General features: G+C 43.3%; 2 protein-coding genes across 15 annotated transcripts in view; one reads left to right on the forward strand and one right to left on the reverse strand.

Moving 5' to 3' along the window:
* LOC117609861 (uncharacterized) overlaps window positions 1-9,289 on the reverse strand; it is a 261,342-nt gene that overhangs the window by 47,820 nt on the left and 204,233 nt on the right. For 11 of the 14 annotated variants that reach the window (XR_013062187.1, XR_013062184.1, XR_013062183.1 and 8 more), the window contains one exon: window positions 2,505-2,591. The exons of 1 other annotated variant lie outside the window; for it this stretch is intronic. Coding sequence is in view for 2 of the 13 variants with exons in the window: in XM_076688290.1 (XP_076544405.1) it covers window positions 2,505-2,591 (87 nt within the window). In the remaining 11 variants the exon portion in view is untranslated. Of the gene's footprint in view, window positions 1-1,206; window positions 2,592-9,289 lie in introns of those variants that run through there. 2 more of the 14 variants (XR_013062182.1, XR_013062181.1) reach the window with 2 other exon arrangements.
* Window positions 7,470-8,481, forward strand: LOC117609853 (uncharacterized). Its single transcript, XM_034336580.2, has one exon. It carries the CDS (start codon window positions 7,503-7,505, stop codon window positions 8,469-8,471), a length of 969 nt encoding a protein of 322 aa, XP_034192471.2. The 5' UTR covers window positions 7,470-7,502; the 3' UTR covers window positions 8,472-8,481.

Raw genomic sequence — 9,289 nt, forward strand, 5'->3', positions numbered from 1 at the left:
TTAAATGTAAGTTAAGTAAAAAAGTGTCGTTGATCAAGAGTGGTTACTAATATAGTTCTCGAGGTAGAAATGGTGTCATTTAGTCGTATACGAGGTCTGTTGGTATAGACAACCGACCATAATAGCGGAGCGTCCTTTTCCAGCTTATTGTAACGCCAATATTCAATTCATCATCCTTCTGAAGGGGAAACTTCAGAGAATATGAACACATTTTTTTCAAAATTTAAATCAAAATTTAAACTTTACAATTTTAGCCTAAACCTCGATGGCCGATATACAGTGTGTAAACACGAAGTAAACACGAACATAGATTGAGAAAATGTTAGTAAAAATGTTTATTTCATTTCTTTTTCTTTGTACAAAAGGAATACTTTGTAAACACAATTAATTTTTGTTAGGTTGTATTTAGTGATGAAAATAAATTACACAAATAAGACAATTACATAAATATGTTAGAAAATTAAATTTTAATATAGAGAAAAACATCAAATCGAATTTTCGATATAATTCGTGGAGGTGAAAAACCAATAAATTATGAAGTTTTATTTACAAACGCAGTAAAACAATTTCTTATTTACAATTTATTTACACACTACGAATTACTATTCTAAAAAACAGGGGATTATATATTTATCATACATTACATTATAATATTTAAATAAAAACTATGCACAGTCTTCCTGCCAAGGTACTCTTCCTTCCGCCAAAAAATAATGGGCCAGTTCCTCTCTAATTTGGAACAACGCGGAAGTTGTTCTCCGCGGAACTCCTCGCAAGGGCAAAAGCGCTCCCATTTCGTTGCCCTGTTCCCTCCAATTACCTCCTCTCAGAATGCTTTCCTCTTGGTAATCCATCGTTCCAGGTGGAGTATAAAGTCGAGAGGAATCTGGCCTTTGCCGTAAAAAATTGTGCAACATTGTTGTTGTTAAAACAACAAGAGATGCTTTTTCCGGCGATAAAAGCATGGGTTTTCTTAATACGCGGAAGACTGCGGCCAATATGCCGAAGGCGTTTTCAACAACCCTTCGGGCCCGGCATACTCGATAATTAAATATACGTTGCTGCGATCCTTTCGTAAAATATCCCGAGTAACATTTCAGGAGGTGTTCCGAAATGGGGAAGGCTTCGTCTCCTAAGAAAAAGAAAGGAATCGGTGTTTCTCTTCCTGCTAACCGAGTAGCCGCTGGGATGTTTAATTTCTTCTCCTCCATGGCCCGATATAGAGAAGAATTACTAAATACACCTCCATCTGAAATTCTTCCTTGGCAGCCAACGTCTACAAATAAAAAATTATAATTAGCATCTACAACACTCAGAAGAACAACACTAAAAAATCCCTTATAATTAATATAGTCACTTCCGCTGTGTTTTGGCGATTGAATACTTATATGTTTCCCATCAATGCTGCCGATGCAGTGGGGGAAATTCCAGGTATCGTTGTACTGCTGTGCGATTTTTAACCATTCCGTTCCAGTTTTTGGAATCTGTAAAAAGACACAACTTTTGTTTTCTATTTGCACGTTTGTGCTGTTCGGAAAAATGAATTATAGTTCACTTACCTGAATATACGATTTCAGTGCCTTCGTAATGGCTTCACACACCTCCGGAACAATTTTGCCAATACTTTGTTTCGATATTTTGAACAAGTATTGTAAACTTGTAAAGGAATCGCCCGTTGCCAAAAACCGGAGCGTCACAGCCAATCGTTCCTGCGCCGTAATGGCTTTTCTGTACTTAGTATCCTGCCGCATAATTTCTGGTCCAATTATGTTTAAAAGAAATTCAAAATCTGTTGGGTGCATCCGCATGAAATTCTTGTATAACCCACTGACACTTTGAAATTTTAAATCTAATAACAACGCGGATGCACTATATTTTTCTCTACGTCGAAGGTACCTCCTAGTCCTCGTGGAGGTACCGAATTTGCATGGTACACAGGTAATACCAGTCCGATGAAAGCAACAAGGGTAATAAACGATGACCTCTTCGAGTAATAAACGAATTAAGTGAATTCGAACCCCTGGTATAATAACATATTTTACCCCTATTTTATTTCTGTAAGTTATAAACCGTTTCCCAAAATTCCTCTTTTAACTTGCAGATGTAATAAAAGTTGTACAGTATTAATTTTATTTCTGTAAGTCATAAACCGATTCCCAAAATTCCTCTTTTAACTTGCAGATGTAATAAAAGTTGTACAGTACTAATTGTAAGCGACGGACTCCTATAGTAAAGAAACAGCATGCAGCAAATCGAAACTTCTCGCCTATAGGAGTTTCTTTCAAGAAACGAAGAACTATTGTCCGAGCCGTAGCCTGCCGTGGCATGGAACGAGGCAACGCCTGCCTATTCAAAAGGGTTCGGAACGGTGATACGATACGGGCGTTTGATACAGGTGGATACTCGGCTTAACAGGGCGGAGCTGACGTTCAGCGAAATGGCCGCGGCCAACGAAATTTTGAGACGTGCGGATGAGGGAGATACATGCTTTAACGCATACTCACCAGAGCGAAAGAGGTCCAGAAGGGGTGTTATCGTTGACTGGGAGGAGCCCGTGGATGCACTGGAGGAAGCCCTGGTTCCTGGTCAACCTGAAGCAAAATTTGAAAGATTGAAAAAGAAGGTTACCAAGGATGGGAAGACTGAGTGGGTGGAGGGGATTGCAATCCTTGCCACCTTCAGGGGAGATCAACTACCAAAGGAACTTTGGATTGGCCACGGCCATGTGAGTGTAAGGGTGTTCCCTTTCGTGGAGGCTGTGAAGCAGTGCTATAGGTGCTTTGCGTTTGGCCATGTCCAAATGCAATGCAGAAACAAATACAAAAGGTGTATTAAATGCTTAGAAAATGAGCATGGTCAGTGCGATAGATCGGCAAAATGCCTAAACCATATCAGCCTGTCAAAGGGCTGCTGGAAATTCCAAAGAGAGAAAGCAGTGAAAAAAGTGATGGCGTATCGTAACGTGGCGTATGCCACTGCTAGGGACTGGGTATCAAAGCAGATGGGAGAAAAGGGAATCCTGGACGAAGATGATGATAGAGTGGACGGCTCTAGGGACTTTCTGGCCTTGTCTAGAAGGAATAAAATCAAGAATCCTGAGTTTTGGGAAAAAGGGGAAGTCCCCTTAATTGAGGAATTGCAGGCCATCAGCGAGGCCCGTGGCCGGCCCGTGCCTCCAGAGCCCAACCAAAGAGGATGGAAGACAGCCCTGGGACTCCGAAAGGACCCCCCTCCCTCCAAGTAAGGGACGTGGTAGGGGCAGATTAAATTTAATCATTGATAATGACCCTATTAAAACCAGGGAGGGTCTGGTTAGGAGGAAAATGATTGAATTGCAAAAGAAAAAATGGGATAATAGGTACGAGGTGCTGCAGCCGGAATCGGATCCGGAAGATGTAGAAGCTGAATACACGTGTGGATATGGTGAACTGGAGGAGGCAGCGATTAAGAAAGTGAGTAAAATGGAACAGAGAGCCAACAGACAATTAGAGGAGGAATTTTTGTTGGAGCTCTTAAGCTTGATAGCAGATAGGGGTTTCGAGAAGGAGGTGGAACAGCATCTAAGGAAGAAAAAATATGGAAGAAAGCAGTCTGAAGAAGAGGAATACAGGGAGTGGAATACCCCCCAAAGGCCGCCGTGGGATATTCCCATACCGGCCAAATCACAAGCAAAAATTGATAGGAAAAAGGCCTTGTATGCTGGAAGGGAGGAAGAAAAAAGGAAGCAGCAAGAAGAGTGGGAGAACAGCCTGCCTGGCCCTTCGTATGCCAGACGGGAAAAGGAGAGGGAACAAGCAGAAGCGGAAAGAGAAGAGGAGCGTTGTCTCCAGAGATTAAGAGAAATGAAGAAAGGCCCGTTAGGATGGGTCTTCCGTCAAGGCAATGGGGACGAACCAAGTAAAGAGGCGTAAGCACTTGGGGTTCTATCCCAAGCGTCGACAAAGTGGTTTTCTGTGGGACTTTAGATTATGGGATAATGAAGGGAGAAAAGTGCGTTTCTGTAGGGTTAAGGTTTTGTGGACATGTGTGTTTTGGAAGTGTGAATGGAAAAGGATGGTATTCAGTAAAGACAACAGGGTGTGGACTTTTTTGTTTTGGAATTGCGCTCGCCTGATTTGGCCCCCGTGGAGCCCTCGGGCACGAAGTGAATATGGAATCTTTGTAAAGTTAAAAAAATTAATTTTGTATTGTTATTTTGCAATAGGATGCGAACCTGGTATGATGTTAAGAACCTACTTAAAATGTAAGGAACTGGATGAAAGAGGGCGTCTAATGCGCTATCGGCGCCCCTGCAATACGAATAGAACTGTAAGATCACCTTTGAATACGGACAACTGGGTCCTTAAAAAACTATGCGATAAGAGGGATGAAGGTAATGCACCTTTGTACAGATTTTTGTGTTTGTTTGGGTTATATAGGATAAGGGTTAGTCTATGTAGGTGTTGGTTTTTTTCTCAATACTCAATAAAATTTATACCTTTTTGTAGGAATGCGGTTTATTTGCCCCTTGCATTTGTCACCAGAAGAGGGAGCGCTGAAAGAACGGTGAGTGAGGCACTCCGCCGCCGCTGTTGGGACAAAAGGGAGTACAATCTCCCCTGGAAGGTAAAATGGATAACTCAATTTTGATAGGAATTTGGAATGCTAGGAGCGTGCGGGATAAAACTGCGGAATTAAAAGAATATATCTCAAAGTTTCACGTGTTTGGAATTACTGAAACTTGGCTCAAACCTACGGATGATCTGAATATTCCTGATTTTAATATTGTTAGGCTTGATCTGGATGAGGATAGGCAGGGAGGGGGAGTAGCCTTATTACTTCAGAAGGGCATTGTATATCAAACTAGGGATCTTTTTGCGTGGGACGGTATAGGTAGACAGGCCTTAGGAGTAACTGTGACACTAGATTCGGGGGAGATAGATGTGGTGGTGGTATATAGGAGACCGGGGATTCCCTGGAGTAAAAGGGAGTGGAAGGATTTGTTGGAACGTAGGAGACCCGGGGTCCTGGTACTGTTTATGGGGGATTTTAATGCTAGGAGCAAGGCTTGGAACTGCTCTGTTGAAAGTAGAGAGGGGAAATCGCTGGAGGAGACCGTGAGGGAAGCAGACCTTTTTGTCCTGAATAGATATACGTTATCTAGGATAGGATCTGGGGTGCGTCCACCTTCCAATTTGGACCTTTTCATAGATTCGCACAAGTTCGTAACTTTGGGCTCCATAGAACAAGAAAATGAGACGCTGGGTTCGGATCACCATGTAATTCTCCTCCATCTAAAAGAGGGAATCACTTCTGTAGGGAACGGCAATAAAGTAGGGACTAGAAAGTTTAGTGAAAGGAATATAAATTGGGCGTTGTTTAAAGTTTTCTCAGGAGAGGAGGCGATTGTTTTGGATGAGTTATGGAAAAAAGAGCCGTGGTCGAGTCAAAATATCAACATGAGATGCGATCAGTTTACGGAAGTGGTGTGCAGGGCCTTAACAAGGGCAGGAGGGGGGAAAAAAATCCCGCGGTCCAGACCCGGGGAACCTGTAGGCGCTAGAATCAGGAAAAAACAGGTATGGTGGGATCAGGAGTGTGAAGCGGCTAAAAATAGCCGCAGGAGAACCACACGTGAATATATCAGAAGCCCTTGCCAGGAAAACTGGGTCAGCCTAAGGGAGGCAGAAAAGAACATGAGAAGTCTGGTAAATACAAAAAAGAGTAAAGCGTGGGATGACTTCGCGGGGTCCATTGACTGTTATACGAGCGCAAAAGACGCCTGGCGAAAGGTAAAAGGGATTAGGAATGGCGTGGCCAGGGAAGGGGCGTGTGTTATACCGATACAGGAGAGAAGGGAACTAGAAAATGAAGAAGTTAGGAAAATCCTGGGAGACGATAATAGGAGAATGAATGAACCTACTGCTCGGTTCGAACAGTCAGAGCGGGAGAATCTGGGGGAGGGTGGTGTCGACAATCAGGATTTTGCACGACAGGAACTGGAGAGGGGGGGGGGGGGGCGAGGTAACACAGCCCCGGGGGAAGACGGGATTTCTTACGCGAGCTTAAAAAACCTACATGAGAGTGCGAAAACGTTACTTTTAGAAATGTATAATTGGATATGGTTTAGTGGACATATCCCGGATCGCTGGAAGAGGGTGGTGGTAAGATTCCTGGACAAGCCAGGGAAAAAGGCCGTTAGACCAATCTCCCTGATCGATTGCCTAGGGAAATTATTAGAAAAATTGGTGAAAGAGCGTCTGCAGGAGGTTGAAAAGGAGGGGATTGTGGACTCCCGCCAGAGTGGGTTTATGAAGGGTAGGTCCACGGTAGACAACATCATGATTTTAATCTCTGATGTTAAAGCAGCCTTCATTCGGAAGGAGGAGACTACGGCCGTTTTTGTAGATGTGAAAGCGGCGTATGATAGGGTATTACATGGGAAAATGGTAGAAATATTGGAAAGCAAGGGATGCCCCCCGCCTATTAAAAGATACCTGGGTAACTGGCTATCGGATAGGCGGGCGGTATGTAGGAGGACTTTTGACCCGGAAAGGGAGGGCAGAGTGACCAGGGGGTTACTCCAGCGGTCTGTATTGAGCCCCCTTCTGTATAATATCTATTCCTCAGATATTTGCGCGGGGGCGGACCAGAGCTGCCTTAGAATTTTACTATATGCAGATGACATCGTGGTATATGTTTGGGGAAGGGATAGATTGGAAAGAGAACGTAGCTTAAGCGAAGCTATTGAACGGATTATAAAAAACCTGAGAGACATAGGCCTGGACCTGGCAATGGAGAAAACACAATGGATGACTTTTACTAAAAATAGAGCCAGGAAAGGGCTTAAATCTTCCATCCAAATCGGAGGGGAGATAGTGGAATGTAGCAGAGAGGTTAGATTTTTAGGGGTGGTTTTGGATGAGGGCTTGTCGTTTGGGGGATAGGTGGATTATATCTGTAACAAGACCAAAAAGCGTCTGGATATTCTAAGGTACATAGCAAGCATTAGAAAAGGGGTAAACCCCCGGACGATGATCGTATTTTTTAAAGGTCTCGTACGTTCGGTGATAGAATATGGAATCTTCACGTATTTCTGGTCAAATAAGAAGGGGAGGGAGAAGTTGTCTAAGTTGCAAAATGCAGGTTTGAGAATCGCAATGGGATATAGAATAACCACTCCCATTAATGTGATGAATGTGGAGACCGGAGTGGCTGATTTAGAAACTAGAGTAGAACTCCTGATGGAAAGGTTTATGTTCAAGCATAGAATTAAGACCGATAGTTTGGTTAGAAAGAATCTCGAGAATGTTATTGTGATGAGAGAGGAGGAAGAATGGGAGAGTATGGAACCCTGGGCAAGGGCCTGGGTGAAGTTAGAAGAATGGACTGAGTGTTGTAAAACGGCGGAAATGAGTAGAGAAGAATGGGTGGAGGTGGGTACCTTTTTAGCTAAAGGGGGCTTTAAAGTCAACTGGGAAATGGGAAAGAGGAGAAAACAAATTGAGATTCCCGATAGGGCCATGTTTAGGGAAATTAATAATGGTTTTTGGAATGGTATGAATGCTGACGAGGTAGTGGAAGTATATACGGATGGTTCTAAGAAACGCGGCATGGACGCGGTAGGGTCCAGGATGGTGGTTAGAGGCACAAACAGTGAGTGGGAGGATTTTGGCTGGTTCTTGAATAAGGCCACTTCAGTCTTCTCTGCCGAGGCTTACGCGATTCTCCAAGCGTTGAGATACGTCAATGATAAGCCAAAGAACCGCAAATTCTTGATTATCACGGATTCGGCGAGCGTGTTGGAGAAGGTTGCGCATGTGGGGAAAAACCAGGGGGATTGCCCCTGGTGCTTTGAGATAGTCAGGAAATTAAGAAAGAATGCTCTTTGGAATGATAGAGAAGACGTGAATGCCATGAATGTGGCTTTCGCGTGGGTACCAAGCCACGTAGGAATTGAGGGTAATGAACGTGCGGACCTCCAGGCGAGGCTCGCAACGAGGGGAGAGGAGGAATTGGGGGTAGGTGTCTCCATCCGAGACATTAGATTGTATCTGTCAGAAGGCGCATGGGAAAGATTTATTAATAGGATGACTACAATTGGTATGTCGAAAGGAGCAAAATATTTCAGTAATCCCAAAAATAACGTGGGGAATAAGAAACCGTGGTTTTTTAAAGTCACAGGGGTAGATAGGGAAGTACTCACAAGAATGAGTAGGCTGAGGGCGAACCACTTCAATTTAGGAGAGTCGTTGTTTAGGAAAAATCTAATTGAAAGTAAAGAGTGTAGCTGTGGCTACGGAGAGGAATCGATTGGGCATGTAGTTTGGGATTGTGAAAAATTTTTGATGGATAGATTAGACCTGAATTTGTATTTGGAAGAAAGGGGGTTCTCCCCCGGCTCGGATGTTTTGGATATTTTTATGAGTGGAAACTTGGGGGTCTGCAAAAGAATCTCCAAGTTCCTGAATAAGTTGGGTAGAATTATATGAGAATACTGTTCCTTTCGTGAATTTATTTTGAGTTTACAGGTTTTTGGGGTGGGGTGCCTCACTCCCACCTCCATGGTGACAAATGCAAGGCGCCGGTGCGTATCCCTCTTCTCTCTTTAGCCATAAAAAGACGTATGAGTGTACCGATGCGCTTTGATTATGAACTGTTAATATGATTGTGATATGGAATTTTTGGTTTGAATAGGCCGCTGTTTTCGATGGGCAATATAGGGGGGGGGGCTTTCCCCCCATTCGAACGCCATCTTGGGCTACGCCCAAGTAAAGCCGTTATGTATGTATGTATGTAAAGGCCAGTTTGGTCACGTGTTTGGGCAGAACCCCTCTGCCGACAATATTTAGCGCCTTCACGTGGTCTTTTCTTTATTGTGTTAATGGCGGTTTTCTGTTAGATATGAGTGATTGGAAATGCGTGAGAAGGATGCACTTGTATGTTTGGCCATTCTGGTCTGAGTGTGTTCTTAGTCTTAAGTCTTTATTTAGTTGTCAATGGTATGGTATGAGAGTATGGAATTATGCGATTATAGCGATTATATTTTTTAAGGAACATGGACGCGGACTAATTTTGAATCTTGTTGGAATGTTTCACTGGAAATTTACTTTGAGGACTGTTTTGTATTTGGAAATATGGAACGATGCTTTGGGGAGCCTTCTGCCTTCCCGTTCCTCTCACGAAACGGGTAATAATGCTCCTTGCTTTTTGGTTTTTTGTCGCTGTCCCCTTTTGAAGGTGGTGGGTTACACATTAATAAATGTTGAGTTGGTTGATTATCTTTTTATTTGCTCAATTGTTAGTTGCG

Source organism: Osmia lignaria, chromosome 5 (genome assembly GCF_051020975.1).
Source record: "Osmia lignaria lignaria isolate PbOS001 chromosome 5, iyOsmLign1, whole genome shotgun sequence".
Lineage (NCBI taxonomy): Eukaryota > Metazoa > Arthropoda > Insecta > Hymenoptera > Megachilidae > Osmia > Osmia lignaria.